Source organism: Silene latifolia, chromosome 2 (genome assembly GCF_048544455.1).
Source record: "Silene latifolia isolate original U9 population chromosome 2, ASM4854445v1, whole genome shotgun sequence".
Lineage (NCBI taxonomy): Eukaryota > Viridiplantae > Streptophyta > Magnoliopsida > Caryophyllales > Caryophyllaceae > Silene > Silene latifolia.
In genome coordinates, this window is record NC_133527.1 from 123,627,674 (window position 1) to 123,645,347 (window position 17,674).

At 36.3% G+C, this 17,674-nt stretch overlaps 1 protein-coding gene across 1 annotated transcript; it reads left to right on the forward strand.

The window, feature by feature from the left end:
- Positions 1-7,604: 7,604 nt before the first annotated feature.
- On the forward strand, positions 7,605-10,136 carry LOC141642938 (14-3-3-like protein). Its single transcript, XM_074451939.1, has 2 exons — positions 7,605-8,136; positions 8,562-10,136. Exon 2 carries the CDS (start codon positions 8,591-8,593, stop codon positions 9,053-9,055), a length of 465 nt encoding a protein of 154 aa, XP_074308040.1. The 5' UTR covers positions 7,605-8,136; positions 8,562-8,590; the 3' UTR covers positions 9,056-10,136.
- Positions 10,137-17,674: the final 7,538 nt, after the last annotated feature.

The following is a 17,674-nucleotide window of genomic DNA, read 5'->3' on the forward strand; positions in this document are numbered from 1 at the left end:
TAAGGTCGGTTCCTAGTCCATTTCCTCGAGTAGTGAAAGCCCTTGATACAAACATGAGTATGCATCACGGTATGGTTGATGTCAATCGCTATCTATCCTTAGGCCCATATACGAATTTGGACCGTCCAGACGGGACGACTGGTCTTTGGGTTGGGTTGGGCCTAAGAAGGCCGAATAAAACGACCTAAGAAGGTCGAGTAATGAAAATCGACAACTGTCTCATATAAACTATTCCCTAACCTCGTTCAAGTTTCACCCTGGGTAACACGTAAAAGTATGTTCCCCAGCGGAGTCGCCAAACTGTGGACATGGGCCACAGCGGCGCTTGGGATAAGTGTTTGCATTTGTGGAGTCGCCACCAATTTTTATTGGAAATTGGAACCATTCGAATACTCGTGTCATGTCAAGACACAAAGTAGTGACATGAACACTAAGAACTCGTTACCCTTAGCATTCTATGTCTAGAATGACTCTCGTGGATGACAATGAACACGGATGTTCACAGAGATCTGGAGTAAGGGGTGAGGGTACGTATTAGGAAGTCATTTTACTGAACACCTAATCCCGTCCGCCTCGATAGCGGCCTCTACTAATGATTAAGGAAATCGTTCGTATTTGATATGTTGTCGATTATATGCATGCAATGCAACATCCAACGTTTTAATCCTAACATGTGAATTAATACTATGTCAGTGAACAAATAATTAACACTTTATTAATGTCGAATTAGGGTTTAGAATTGATTATATGTGAAACAAATAAACATCCATAAATACAATAATTGCAATAAATTACAATGAATTACAATGGATTAATTGATTTACATCAAAAATATACTTAAGACAGACGATTTGGAGAAAAGAAAGGAAAATAAATAAAGTTGGAAAATATGGACTGATTAAGGGTGATATTACGGCTAATAGTCAATAAATTACGTAATTAAAGGATTAAGTCAAAGCAAGAACGGAAATTCAGGGATAGAACTCATCTCGGAACAGGCTCAGCATTGCTGCGTCCCTTTGAAGAGGCGCAGCTATCACTGCGTCTGTTCCTGGGTTGAGTTCTGGCTGTGAAATCAGAACTGCGGGTTTGTTAATATTCGTTGGTATGTTTAATGATTGATTATCAATATTCGACTCAACTGAAGGTGATTTAACATGTTAATTACATACGAAGCCGTCATAAAAGCGATAAACACTAATTAAAACGGATCAAAACGGATTAGAAACGAATTATAAACGAATTAGAACTAATTAGGTTTATTACGAAGGCGGAAACAAATTTGAAAGAACTTGATAAACTGGAAATAAGCAATAAAAATATGTACAAAGGACGAATTCCAGAAACTTGATATGAACGAATCGTGTCTCTAAAATCCGGGTTTGATTTAATGACGAAAACCCGTAAATATTGATCATAAGGGATTTAAGTCGTGATAAAACGCGATAATTAGAAGGAATAATTAAAACTTAGTTTAATGTACAAAGGAAAGGAAGAAAATAAGAAAGTAAAATAAAAGAACGAAAACAACAGAAAAACCGAGGAAGAAGAAGAAGAGTAGGAACAGCGGCAGCCTCTGGAAAAAACGCAGCAGATGCTGCGACTCTTCGAAGAGACGCAGCTGTTTCTGCGTTTCTTCTCGACGTCTGTTTGCTGCTGATCCGTAAAAACGGTTTAATGAAAGGGTTTTAGAAGTCGGTTTTAAACATATTTTTGACGTAAATCTTACAATAATGAGTACAAAAAATAAAATACAATAAAAAGATGGGATTTACACCCTCAGACTTACATGTTTGACGAAACGAGATTAACTAAGTTATCGTTTAGTGATTGCTCGACTCGAATGTACGTAGAAAGTGCCCTCGTTATAGGATTTAGATTAAATTGATTGATGTGTAGTGGTCAAATTGGTCGGTCACGCAACATGACTGAAACTCAGAATGATCTGAGATTACGTGGTCGATTGATCAAGCACGTAGGCATCAAAAGCTTAGAGAACGGTCTTAGAATGCAAAGGGAGAAGAGACGGGCGGACACTCGCGTGAAAAATATGGAGGACGAAGGTCCCTATTTATACTAAAAATATGAAGAGTTATGAAATGACTCAAACTTTGGAAAGAAGTCACGGAAAAATCTAAAAATAGGCAGAAACGAGCTGGGGAAGAGGCGTAGCAGCTGCTGCGATCCTTCGAAGAGGCGCAAAGATCTCGCCGCGTCATTTCCCGTAGGTTTCCTCCTGCGGAAGAAAGAATTCCGCGTTTCTTTTAGGGAATTGCGGTGGATCTCTACTTCCTTATTTCGTAAAATAAGATTTATGGGATATATTTTACCAAAAGATATAAATTTAAATATTGAATAAATATCTGGAATATTCTAGGACATTCCGACTCGGCATTTTAAACGGTTTCTTTGAAAATGAAACGGTTTTTTACCCGGACTCCAAATGAACTCTAATTACTGTCAAAACGACCGTATTGGCACGTAGATGACGACCAAGGGGTAGACACAAGTATATGAGCTATCACTTGACGATAAACTTACGGATTGTCATAAATCGTTCCGCGTATCAAACATGTGGCCTAATCATCACTATGTGGTTGGCGGAAGGTGTAGAAATGAGGTATCTACAGAAACTCGGTCGAGTATGCTCCACTTGGTCGAGTATGCTCTAATACTCGGTCAAGATGACACAACAAGTAGCTACTGCTACGTACACCCCAAACAACACTCGGTCGAGTGCTTGGTTACTCGGCCGAGTACCCGCTACTCGGTCGAGTACCTGCCCTGCTCGGCCGAGTCAGACCAAAACGAACTGCAACTATCACAAACTTACTTAAACATGCTTTTCTACCAAGATATATACGATATACGCTACCCATTTGAAAGCCAGATAATAAACACTTAACATGCTTAACATTTTCATGCTTAAAATCTAACATCGACAAATTCGCAATGCATCTTTCACATTCTATCACGTTCCACTTCTTTCATCATTTCATCCAACCTTTGAACAAGATTCAAGTTTTAAGTACTACACACACATGACTCGACATGAAAAAGTTTCCCCCCATGTGACCGGCTTGAGATCGTAAGGGCCTTAATGCTACTTCAGGACGTCTCCCAAGTCTTTGTGGTAGCTTCAAACCAATCTCCCGGGGTTCATTTTATTTGACTCCATAAGTTCATTGGGTACATTAGTTTTAGGTGCCAGAATCGTTGCTCTGATACAATTTTGTGACACCCTCACATACTAAGGTGCCTTACCAGGACCACCCTAGCATGAGAGACCGTCACCATCTCGGTTGCCCGAGGCTAGTATACCAAAGCTAACAATCCAAACACAATTATTAAAGTATAAAATATTAAATGATTAAAGTTTACATGTTCTCAAAATCCAAAACCAAAGTACTGTCACTAATGTTGAACAACTAAAACTGGAAGCTAAGTCTCTTGACAGCGGAAGCTAGACTCGAGTGATGACTCCCCATGACGGCCCCATAGCTAGTAAACATCATCACCTATAAAATCTGCTCACCATCCCCGAATGGATCACCACAGATTTTATAAACAGCAACGGGGTCAGTTGCTGTATAATCAAAGTAAAACAAATACAAAAGGTAACCAGCTGATCATCATCCATCTCCAAACTCTTGATCTCACATAGTAACCGACTACACACCGAAGTATGTAGCCCTGCCAGATTACCCATCGCAACAGGTAACCCTCACCGCCAGTGGGGGACCGCAGCCAATCCCCACCTAAGCCCCGCTCATCAACGAGTGATAATCCTGTTCATTAATGTGTACATCCCCTTCTGTGGCGGGTTCCACATAGGGAAAAACTAGGGCGTGAAGCCATTCCCGCAAGTGACTCCACTCAACAACCATCACAACAACCACACCAACTCCATCTCTCTAACAGTGATCAGTAGATAATCAATCGTACACATTACAACTATAATCTTAAATCAATTAACAGTAAATTGAGTAGGGAAACCCTACCTTCGCACAACTTCAACGAGACACAAGCAAAGCAATCTAGAAAGGCTCTTCTACGAATTCCTCACCTAACAACAATCACATAAACTCTAACTACTATATGCAAAACCCCTTTCCCTCAATTCATAAATCAAGGCAAACCCTAAAAGATTAATCAGAGGAATTGATGAAATTAAGGACTTACCGACACCGATGTTACAATGAAAGATGAAGGGACACTTGCTAACAATCCACGCACTTGAGAGATATTTGGAGAGGATTAGAGTTACGTTGAAATGTTTAGGTTTTGTAAAAATGATTAGAAACTGATTAACGCATCTTTTATAACTCTAATTATCTCTAAATCAAACCGCGGAAATAACACCCGTCAGACCAGAAACTCGGTCGAGTATAGAGTATACTCGGTCGAGTATTTCACATACTCGGCCGAGTATTCCTGGGCAGTAAACTATCCAGAAAACAACAACACCCTTACTCGGCCGAGTAAGCCATATTGGGCCGAGTACGGGCTTAGGAAAACCGTAGTATTACATATATTAAAGAGGCAAAAGTGTTGTAATGGAGCTTAGGACAAGGTGATGATTATCTGTTGCGATGGGTAATCTTGCAGGATTACACATTCCAGTGTGTAGTCAGTTATTGATTTTAATGGAGTGGGAGACGGTTATTGTAATTGAATTGGTTGCATTGTTTGTTTATGTACTCTTATCTTGATTATACAGTTATCTGACCTCGTTGTTGTTTACAAAACTGTGGTGATCCATTCGGGGATTGTGAGCAGTTGATTTAGTAGGTGTGGTTGATATGTTGCTTGTGATACGTGAAGGGGGAATGAGTCATCACGTTGTCTAGCTTGTGGCCGCTGTAACTTATGCTTAGTAGTCCTTCAGCTGTTTCAGAGTTGTAATCTTTTGTTATGTTGTATAATCTACAAGAACATATAATTAAACGCTCTGTTATTGTTTAATTGATATACTTACCTCGGGGAACCTAGATGGTAACGCCCCTACTTATTGGGGAAGTTCTTGTTAAGGCTCCTTCGTAAGCGGGGGTGTTACAGAATCGATTATAAACTACAAACTCGTCGAATGATGAATAAGCAGGATTAGGAAAATTACAAGAATCGAATTTACAGAACTAGATCCGAAAAACGAATTGAAACAATATACAAAGTCGAATTCAAGGGAGTCTATATGGGACAATCGGAGCTCTCAAACCCGGATTTGATTTGATGACAAAAACCCGCAAATATGAATTATTAGGAATTTTGGTCGAAAAGGATTTGATAAAAGCAATTAATAAATATTAATTTGAAAGAACAAACGAAAGAAGGGAGAAGAAACGAGGAAAGGAAAATAAAGGGACGAGATAACGAAAACCCGAGGAAGAAGAAGATGTGCAGCAACTGAAGGCAGCATGTGGAAGAGGCGCAGCAGATGCTGCGACCTTTCCAGAAGGCGCATCACTTGATGCGATTCTTCCCTCCATCGAGTCTCTGTTGTTTCGTAAAAAAAGGGTTGAGAAAATTGATTTTAAAGAAATATTACGACTTAATGAGTATTTTTATGACATGAACTCTTACAAAATATTACAATTTAACAAAAACAATATTAAATATGAGATTTTACACACTCAGACTTACACGTGAGCGAAGTGAGATTAACTAAAGTTGTCTTTTAGCGGTAACTCGACTCGATGTATGTAGAAAGTGTCCTTGAAAAAGAATTTTTAAAGATTGATTAATTGATTTAGGTGTAGTGGTCAAATTGGTCGGTCATGCAAACGTGACGGGTACCACGATAGGAATCGAGCTTACGTGGTCAAGTAGATCAAGCACGTAGTTGTCGGTAGCAAAGAGCGCGGTCTCGGAATGCAAAAAGAGAAGAGAAGGGGTGGACACTCGCGGTGTTAGGATGCCATTGATCACGATTACCGTCATATTGACGCTTTCTTGGATTGTCTTAATCTGGTTCTTCAAGTCAACGACCGTATTGGAGACGTGGATCAAAATGCCAAAATAATTGTGAAAATCATCAATAGTCTTATTAAACGCATGCCTCTCTCTTAGTTATTGTCCTAGGAGTCTAAACAAGATAGCTCATAACATGTAAGAAAGGCATGTTGTAAGTTAAATTTTCATTCTGTTACTTAGAAAAAGGCTTCTTTCAACGTGTTTACCTTGGGACATACCTAGGCTATAAATATGCAAATATTTAGGAATCTACACCGCCTTTACCCGGAAACCTAAAATTAGGGTTGGTCATGATTGTCGAACCAAAAAACCAAAAAAATTATTAATTTTGTAGGTTTTATTCAACGAACCAAATAGTCAAACCAGTTCAGTGAACCAAACCAGTTTTAATACACTAAACCCGTTAAGCTCCAGATCGCATTATCAAAATTTTAGTTAATCGGAAGATAAACGGACAGAGGCCCATTACACAAAATAGACCCAAAGTCATCAACTCTCAGTCTCTTAGACATGCTTCCCTTTTACCTCATCTCCCTCATCTCACATACACCATTGGGCTAGTAAGCCACTGTCGGGCGCCTCTTTACAGGCCACCCACCAAACGTTTGTGCCATCGTCGTTCTTTCATCCTTTGTCAATTCTATTTTCGTCTTTTTCTTTTTCCTATGTGATGGTTGGCCTTTTTTATAGGTTCCACAATAGCCGTTAACCATCCGTCCGCCATCTCCTATAGACTAAAAGAATAACACACCTGGGTTATTCCCGCCTATGTTTCCCGCGCAACTGCCCCCATATGAAAATATGCCCTTCCAAAATATTCCCTTTTAAAATATTGTACTCAATAATATACTGTCACATAATTGATGTCAATCTATTTTAAGCAATAATAAATATATATACACAGAAAATCCAAGAAAATAAAGAATAATAAAATGGCAAATTTATATACACTATACAATATTTTCTACCGAGATTATCATCCAATACACAATACTCAAATTATATACACAATATACAATATTATACCGAGATTATCCCCTAATTTATAAATCGCCTTTTTAGATTCGTACTATATCGTTTTTACCGGATTTCTTTATAAGGCTAATGCGTGTTTTAATTAGAGATCGTACATCTAACTTAAAATGTATTATTAATGGCATCAATTAGTTGCATGTAATACTTATTTACAGTTATAGTTTTATTAATACTTCAAAACAGATAATGTAAGTTAAAGTATACTTTCATATTAGTTATATCAAGTACATTTTTACATTAAATTAAAATTATATTTAATTTATACAAATAATATTAATTCTGACACGTCTCTAGAAACACCCCTATAAAATTAACGTGTTGTAGCACAGGTCTTATACTAGTTATAAATAACAACGCTTTAGTTTTTTACGAATCCTTAACTACTAAAATGTGCAAACTTCACCTTTTGGGTTGCTTATGAACAGTCCTCACTATGCAACAGTCCACAATAGTTGTTTGCAACATCCAGGCCACCCATGACTCTTTGGAGAAACATTCAGGTCACTCATTACTCTTTGGAAGATCCAGACCACTCATTACTCTTTCCACTTACCTCAAACTTCATCTCAACCACAAGGAGTTGGAACAGTAGGGAATAGTTTTTTGCAGAATCATAACACTCCTTCCCAATTGTCTGCCCATCCTTTTCCCTCTCAATTATTCACCTAATTCCCAACCGGGACCTATCAATTGCTAATTCCCATCCAATTTACTCTCAATTGTTCAGGTAGTTCGCTACAATTTACTCGCAAGTGTTCAGGTAATTCGCGATTGCTTCTAACTTACCATCATTACTCAATATAGATGAGTCAATTTCCCAGGGAATTCCGCAAATGAGTGGCAATCGGTTCATTTACACTCTCTGCAAGGATGTTCTTCCGGCAATTTCAATATATTTAAATCGGTTTATACTGAAGAATAAACCGGGGATTTACTCAGTGTAGATGGTGCAGCTGCCTACGAAATTCGCGAGTGAACTGTTCACTGATAAGTCCCTAACCTTTCTGATCTAATCTCGTTCTCTACAAGGATGATAATCCAACAATTTCGTGGCCTCAAAATGTGTAAACTTCGCGAATACACTGGTGCTTTACTCAATAAAGATGGTTCAATTGTTGCGGAAATTCGCGGGTAAGGTTTTCAGTAATGATAAGTCGGATTCGTCGCTTATCTACCTGTTTTTATATTGTTTAGCTGAAAAATTGTGATTGGTTATGCTTTTGGCGGTTTCTGTGTGTCCATGTCGTAGTCAGATAACATTACTACTGATTGTGACTATGTTTCTTTTCTAATATATAGACTTGTTCTTGTTGAGCAAATAAAATGAATGGCCTATTGACTGTTTAGGTGAGATGATGTATAATAGTGTGCTTTTTCAGGGATGAAATCTCTGCCTACTGTTAGCTATACTCTTTCAGGTTTACTTGTTTTTAAGTGAGGATATGCCAACCTGTGAGAACATGGACATACATGAGCCTATAATACTTGATGGCTGATGTGAGGCGTTTGTTTTAATTGAATATATGTGTTGATCAGTGTGTTTCTGGGCTTGCTAGGTTGTTGAGATATCTGTAGTGACTTGAAAATGGCGTCTGATGTTTCAAGGGAAGACAATGTGTACATCGCCAAGTTGGCTGAGCAAGCTGAGCGATATGAAATGATGGTGGAATTTATACAGAAGGTCGCGAAGATGGCAGATGCCGATGAGCTTACCGTGGAGGAGAGGAACCTCCTTTCTGTTGCTTACAAGAATGTTATTGGAGCGAGAAGGGTTTCATGGAGAATCATTTCCTCTATTGAGCAAAAGCAGGAAAGTAGAGAAAATGAGGATCATGCTGCAACTATTAAGGGATACAAGGGTAATATTGAGACTGAGCTTAGCAAGATCTGTGATGGGATCTTGAACCTTCTTGAGTCGCACCTCATTCCTACGGTATCCGCTGCTGAGTCCAAGGTGTTTTACCTAAAGATGAAGGCTGACGTCTCATCTAATTGCTGTGTTTTTCCGTCTAATAAAGTGAGGCTTCTTTTATACTGCAAGAAAAAATAAATAAAACGACAAACTCCATTGCATAAAACGAAACACATGCCAAGTCATTAAATGAGGGACAACGTTGTCTTTTCCGTCTTACTTTTCTTTTCATCAAAATGAAAACTCAACTCAGTCAATTAGTTGACTCAATCAATTCACGTGACTGATTGTGGCTCGAGCTTGACTGAGACGAGTTCAAGGTGATCGAGGACGGCTGATGAATTGGTTGCGATTCTGAGTTTGCAATTGAAGATGGAGATGATGCGTGGGTCAATTGATGGTGGATGTGGGTTGTGATATGTGAATTGCAGCGGAGAACGGGCTTCGTGAGAGGAACCCCGGTGGTCGATGGTTGCTGGTAGTTGCTCGGATTTTGCGGCATGGTGGTCGCTGTTGAGAACAGATCATAGGAGTCACGGAGGGGTAGCGGAGTCGAGTCGATGTGTGGCGAAGAGAATAGGTCGAATTAGTCGACCGTGGTAGTTGCTTTGGCTGCAGGTGAGCTGTTGTGGTGGTAATGGTCAGGTTTGTAGGAGATTGCTGCTCGTTTTGTCTGTTATAGCTCAGAGCCGGTGGCCGGGTTGCTGGCCGGCGCCGAGCACATCCAGAAAAAAGGCCAAATTGTTATTGTTTCTTTGGCCGGGTAGAGGACGACAGCCGGGTGGCTGGCTCAGCACGCTTGTTATCTTGTGAGATGAATGGAGCTTAGTTGTCTCGGTTCTGATTCCGAGTTCGAAAAAGGTGGCGGTCTTGTCATGTGTTGCTCACGGTGGCTGCGCTGATTGATGTCGAGCTGCTGGCAACGTGGTTACGTTCGGGCTCGGGCTCGGGTTTTCAGGTGAGCAGATGACGAAAACCATAATACTCATTTTATGGACTGATGGGCAGCCATGGTGGCTCAAACGATGGAGATGGTTGGCTAATTTTTTGTAGTTAACGTAGGCAGTTTAGAGGAGCTTTGGCATTTGATTGAGAATTGCCATTGTTAATCGATAACATTAATTGGAGTTCAGCAAAACGTAGTAAAGCAGCAGCTTGGTGACTTTACCAAAGTCATATTTGTTCTCACTGTAATCTACGGAAAGTATCATTTCTTTCACTTTGACTCAGTCTCAACTCGTCTTATTTCGCTCCATTTCTTACCTACAAAATAAAAAAAACAAGCTCCCAAAATCCTGAGAAATAATATTTATTCGCAATAATTGTAATTAAATTACTAATTACTCCTACTAACTAAACATATAAAATGTAATATCCCGAAAAAAAAAATATACTCCCTTCAATCTGCTATTTTTCTTCCCCTTTGATATGGGCACAAGGATTAAGGGTGGGAGTACATATTATTTATTAAGTAACCCTTATGATATATTTTTTTATATATGTTATCCGTTAATACGAAAATATAGTTGATATCGAAAGACGTTTATATGAGAGATCAGGCCGAACATTTTGCTTCGACCTTAATTCCACGTGTGTTTTGGATGATGATTCATTAGATGAATCATTGCAAAAAGTGACGTGTCTTTCTCCATGCATTGTCTTGTATGGTAAGTAAGCTTACATGTCAATTGACACGTGTTAGCAAGGAGGTGACTAGCCTATGGTAGGCTTGGAGGTCACGTAATTGCTTGGCTATAAATAGCAAGCTTTGTTCACAAATATTTAAAAAACAAGAAAAACTCTTGATCTGGTCTTACTTTCATACGTATAAATCTTTCACTATTTCGTAGATATAATTGTTATTTCTTATATAAAAATAAGGTATGATTTTGGGACCCTTTGTCGATATAAGTAATTGTTTACTTTTGCAATAAGAAACTAGAAATAATCAGTTATATTAGTTTTTATTGTTAATTTCATCTTATGATTGTTATACTGCCCACATGTTATATTATTACCGTCTTATAAATGTATGTTGTGATAATAGTGTTGTCGTTATAATGTACTATTGGCCAATTATCTCATTCGGGATACAATTATTAGTAGAGACGACATTATTTTGTCCTATGTACATGGAAGGAGGGGGAGGGGGAAGTATGACCCCATATGAACGATGAGATGAGGGGGAAGTATGACCCCACATGAACGATGAGGGGAGGGGGAAGTATGGCCCCATATGAATGATAATTATGTTATCCGGCAATGGCCGAGATGGGTCTCAGACCCGGATTTCTTATCTTATGTACATGGAGGTGGGCTTGGCCCGGAGGAGTTTCGGCTCCGTAATGTCTCTCTTTTTAATATTGGTAGACCGGTATAAGAGTAAAATGAAATGTTCCATATTGAAATGATAGGTTGTGCATGTCTATTTTATGATTCAATTGCACCCATGTGACCTATCACACAGCCTTGTGAGACATTATTAAAATATTAAAATGAGGAAAGTAGGGCCGGTGGAGGTTACCAGAATCATACTCAGCCTTTGGTTGGCTGATTCCGTTACTTTCATTTCTTTTCAGGTACAAGTGTTGGGAAGGACAAGTGTGAGGAATTTCAGATAGGACCAATGACCTAATAGGATTAATATGTAATAGAGTTATTAGTTTTAGCTTTAAAAAGTGTGTTTATATTTATTTATTTTTACATAAGCCTTGTATTTACCGGAGGGGAAATACGGCGGTGACGCCCTATAATTCCGCTGCTGTCTATTGTTTATAAAAAGAGCTATTTTGAGCTGTCTGTCTGCTTTTCGGGGCGTTACAAAATGGTATCAGAGTCGCCCTGCAACCGCGTGGTAAGCCTTCGGCCACACGTCTAGCAGAGAAAAGATTCTTGGGCTAATATAAAATTTCGAAACCAATAAGCTAACTTTGAAGCCGACTAAGAGAGAGTGGGGTAGATATGGTATTGCTAGGATTATTTCATTTCCTTAACTTATATATGCTTAGGAGTTAAGAGTACGTACATTATTGTTGTATATGTGTGTGTTACAATTTCTTTGGGTGCGTAAATTGCTTGATGTTATTAATCTCGTGATGTGCGGCCTTATATATTAAATCGAGTAAGAAAGTCTACTCAAGTTTTGGGTATTCTATCTTTCGGATTTTTACTCATTACCTTTCACTTAGTAAATCTTCGTGGTGTTTCAGTGATTTCAAATTTGTGATACTCAAACTGTTTCACGCATTACAAAAAAATAATTTTAACAAGTTCAGTTCTTTTAGTGCATTTTGAAAATTTAATGTTGTATCTTCAGAAGAAAGAAAAAAAAGTACCTTTACAAAAAAAAATTGAAAATGAATTTTTCAAGTTTTCTTTTTATTTAGCTTGTGTGTTGGTGGGATGCTAGGACTTGTTATTATTGACGTCTAATAACTAGTTCAGCGCATAACGCATAACTTGAGTTCGTATTTGAAATGGATCACTCGAATTCTTGTTCGCGATGAGAATTCCTGCATTCTGTTATATAAGGAATAAAATTTTTCTTTAATCATTTCATAAATTTGATTGAGAAACCATTGTTAAATAAAATTCTCATCTCACTAAGTTTTGAGAAATTAAAGTTTTAACTTTTATTTTCTATTATCAAGTTTTGGGACGAAACTTATTTTAAGGAGGGTAGAATGTAATATCCCGAAAAAAAAAATATACTCCCTTCAATCTGCTATTTTTTTCCCCCTTTGATGTGGGCACAAGGATTAAGGGTGGAAGTACATATTATTTATTAAGTAACCCTTATGATATATTTTTTTTATATATGTTATCCGTTAATACGAAAATATAGTTAATATCGAAAGACGTTTATATGAGAGATCAGACCGAACATTTTGCTTCGACCTTAATTCCACGTGTGTTTTGGATGATGATTCATTAGATGAATCATTGCAAAAAGTGACGTGCCTTTATCCATGCATTGTCTTGTATGGTAAGTAAGCTTACATGTCAATTGACACGTGTTAGCAAGGAGGTGACTAGCCTATGGTAGGCTTGGAGGTCACGTAATTGCTTGGCTATAAATAGCAAGCTTTGTTCACAAATATTTTAAAAAACAAGAAAAACTCTTGATCTGGTCCTACTTTCATACGTATAAATCTTTCACTATTTCGTAGATACAATTGTTACTTCTTATATAAAAATAAGGTATGATTTTGGGACCCTTTGTCGATATAAGTAATTGTTTACTTTTGAAATAAGAAACTAGAAATAATCAGTTATATTAGTTTTTATTGTTAATTCCATCTTATGATTGTTATACTGCCCACATGTTATATTATTACCGTCTTATGAATGTATGCTGTGATAATAGTGTTGTCGTTATAATGTACTATTGGCTAATTGTCGCATTCGGGATACAATTATTGGATAGAGATGACATTATTTTGTCCTATGTACATAGAAGGAGGGGGAGGGGGAAGTATGACCCCATATGAACGATGAGATGAGGGGGAAGTATGACCCCACATGAACGATGAAGGGAGGGGGAAGTATGGCCCCATATGAATGATAATTATGTTATCCAGCAATGGCCGAGATGGGTCTCAGACCCGGATTTCTTATCTTATGTACATGGAAGTGGGCTTGGCCCGGAGGAGTTTCAGCTCCGTAATGTCTCTCTTTTTAATATTGGTAGACCGGTATAAGAGTAAATTGAAATGTTCCATATTGAAATGATAGGTTGTGCATGTCTATTTTATGATTCAATTGCACCCATGTGACCTATCACACAGCCTTGTGAGACATTATTAAAATATTAAAATGAGGAAAGTAGGGCCGGTGGAGGTGACCAGAATCATACTCAGCCTGTGGTTGGCTGATTCCGTTACTTTCATTCCTTTTCAGGTACAAGTGTTGGGAAGGACAAGTGTGAGAAATTTCAGATAGGACCAATGACCTAATAGGATTAATATGTAATAGAGTTATTAGTTTTAGCTTTAAAAAGTGTGTTTATATTTTTTTTTTTTACATAAGCCTTGTAATTACCGGAGGGGAAATACGGCGGTGACGCCCTATAATTCCGCTGCTGTCTATTGTTTATAAAAAGAGCTATTTTGAGCTGTCTGTCTGCTTTTCGGGGCGTTACATAAAATGAGCTATTAATCAATTAAAGCGCACAAAATCGAGTCAAGTAAACGCTTAAATATGGGGTAAAACGCAACTAAAATTATACTATCAGTCGTTTATTTTTCGGAGCCCCATTTTGGCCTATTGTAGGGAATGTTGTTCCAAATTTACACATTGGTAGTAGATCTTAAAGGGCTCGGTTTATAAGTAAGTATGACTCTTAAAGTAAATTTACATGTAAGTATGACTCTTAAAACTCGAAAGTAAATTTACATGTAAGTATGACTCTTAAAATCGAAAGTAAATTTACATGTAAGTATGACTCTTAAAGGGCTTGGTTTATGCCAGCCTATTTTTTTATATGAATAAACGAAATTTATACTAAACTTCCCCTAGTGTATGAGCTAGAAGGTAATAAAACATTCACTATTAATCTAAATTAATACTAAGCTATACATGAATTATAAGATGTATTTTTATGCATTTTATACAGAGAGTCCTGGATGAAATTAACAAGACATATTCACTTTACATGGGGAAGAATTATAAAGACATCTACCTAATATAAAAGCTAGGTTTTTTCGTGACTTCTCATTGGTTGCTGAATTTGGGGATATATTTTGCATGTGAACCCTGCCATGATTGATATTACAATTAATTGGTCTCTCTCCTCAAATCAATCCCCCACATTCACTTTCAGTTATTTAATTTCTCTCATTCCCCTTTTCAGAATTTCACTATGCATATATTAAAATATTTTAATTTACATCAAATCATAAACTAAAACATAGTACATGCATAATAAAGGGAAATCTGGCATATTTTTATGTGCTAAATAACAAGATAAAAAAAATTAAATAGATCTGTAAAATTACTAAATGAACATAACTAAAAATATTTAAAATTTTTAAAAATCATTAAATCGATGAGATTTAGTACAAAAAATAGAATATGGAAATTTTGGGCTTCAATTACTATTGTGAACAAATTCAATTTCGTAATTTTATGTTTTTTTTAAAAAAAAAAAGACAATTATCATCAGATCCAATTGATTAGCTAACAAAAAAAGAAATTAAAAATATTAGAATTTCAATTATATATTATAAAAAAAAATAAAAAAATAAAAAAAATTAAAAATAATAATGAGATTAAATCTATGAATGCACTACAAACCCAAAAATTGACAATTTATTTCAAATATAGATATTGTATGCAGTATCCAGATTTTGGTAAATCTACAATTTATGAAAATGCATTTTTATACTGTATTAGAGATAGCTACAGTACAATATAATGGAAACAAATTTACAAAATACCCAAAAAAAATATTTACAACGACTTCAAAATATAGAACGGCAATAAAAATAAATAAATTTGAAATTACCGATATAAAGTTTATAAAAATTGAAAAAAAAAATATACACTTTAAAATACATGCAAGTGAATATAAAAAAAATTCAATATAAGTTTTGGAGCATGCATAGAAGAATTTCTTCTAATTGTTTTCTTTAATAATTAACTTCAACCTTCAATTCTGATCCTATAGTTTTAAATAGAATTGTTAATTTGGTTTATCGAAAAGCTTTTTTATGCATTAAATGAGAAGAGATGAAAAAGGTTGTTTAAGTTGAGTAATATGAGGGATGAAAGATTAAATGATCTGAGGACTTAGAGAGAGTTTTTATATCAAAAACCAAAAAAGGATGTAGAGAGTTTAGGAAAAAAAAAAAACCCCAGATGGGGAGATGAGGTAAGATGGAGTCATGAAGGAATGAGGCGGCCTAAGTGTGAGCTTCTAGGTTAGGAATCTTCTAGATATGTAATATTGTTGGTCCATATTTTAATTTGGGCTTATTTGGTTTGTTTGTGCTTTATATCTTCTGCATTTTTTGTTTTACCGTAGTGGACAATAATGTCGTGTAGACCTATCAAACGGGTCGGGTCTCGAGTCGGGCCTTACAGGTCAGGTTATATGTGTCTTGGGTCGGATTAGGGTCAGAATACGGGTCAGATAAAAGTTTATTAAGTCTTTTATTTTACCATTTTCCAGCAGAAAAAAACATTTTTAAAATTAAATTATATTTAATATTAATAATATTATTATATTCATTATTTTAATAATTATTTTATTAAATTGACGTTTAAATAATTTTTTTAATTAAAAATATAAAAATAATATACTATATTTTATATTTATTATTTCGAATATAAAATAAAAATATTAATATTTTAATAATATTCTTCATTTATTTTTGACCCATCGGGTCGAACGGGTTGGGTCGATTTTCGACCTTAGAATAACATTTCATTTCGGATTCAGGGTCATTTTAGGTCGCGGGTCAAGATGTACGGGTGTTTGACCCTAAAAAATCGGGTCATATTTTTAACAGGTCTAATATTGTCTTTATTTTCATGTTCGTCCATGTTAAACTATATTCACCAAAATCGCATTTGTGGCTCCGGAGCCCACTGCCATTGACATTCCTCCCCTTCTTTGCATTTTCTGTGTTTATGGTATACATGTACATTATTTTCTTCATTTCATTAATTCTTCTAATATTTCTGATTTTAGTTTGAAAATAAAGTTCTTCTATATGTAAATGCAAGAGTTTCAAAATTATTTAAATTTTTCAAAGGATAAATTTATTAGTACCTTATTTATTCAAGTTTTTAAATATTAAATCCCGTAAAATTCTATCCGCACGGGCATAATTATAAAATATTATATTATTAGTATATTATTTTTATTATAAACATCATATTGTGTTATTTTATTATTACATGAAATATACCCGTGCATATTTTTGCACGGGCCTAAAACTAGTTGATCTCTTGAGCCTCTGTTTTTGAATGACAATTCTATATTATCGATTCTTTTTCTGATTATTGCCTAGCTATCTTTAAATAAGAAGATAAGAATGTTTTTTTGCTCAAGGGAAAATACATGGTATATAAGTTGGCAAAGGTTATTTTTTCCCTAATTTTAGATTGTAAGATGATTTTCTATTTTTATTGAGTCACAATTTTGAATTGTAAGATGATTTTTACAGCTAAGTTGATGTGTGGTAATGTTTGAACACACCAAACGTTACAAAGGGAAAAGATGTAGAGAATGAGGGCAAAAACGAGATAAGGAAAAGGAAAATGACACGAGCGATAAGAGGAAAGGGAAGAGGAAAGAATAAGGAAGAGAAAGAGGCTGGGAAAAGGATGAATAAGTCGAGGATAAATGGAAGGAGGAGTATTGTGAGAGGAAATGGAAGATATGTAAGATGACGAGAGGGGATATGGAAAGGGTATGAGAGAAGGAAAGGGAAATGGAAGGAGGAGGATCACGAGGATGAATAGGGGGAGATGAAGGAGGTCGAGAAGCGAGGACCTCATAGAGATAATAAAGAGGAAGATAATAAGGGAGAGGAGAGGGAGAGGAATGGTGGAAGAGAAGGAAGAAGGGGAGGAGGAAGGAGTAATGTGAGAAGGGCGAGTAGTATGGGGAAAAAGGGTAAGAGGAGTAGTAATTGGAGGAAAAGTTATTATAATGAGAAATTTTAAATATTAGTATAAGAGAACTCGACAAAAAAAAATATAATGTACTAAACTTATTGAACTACCTTTTCATTAATGTATAGAGACAAT

Coding starts and splice junctions, on each gene's coding strand:
- LOC141642938 (XM_074451939.1), top strand. CDS start 8,591: ATGGCGTCTGATGTTTCAAGGGAAGACAATGTGTACATCGCCAAGTTG.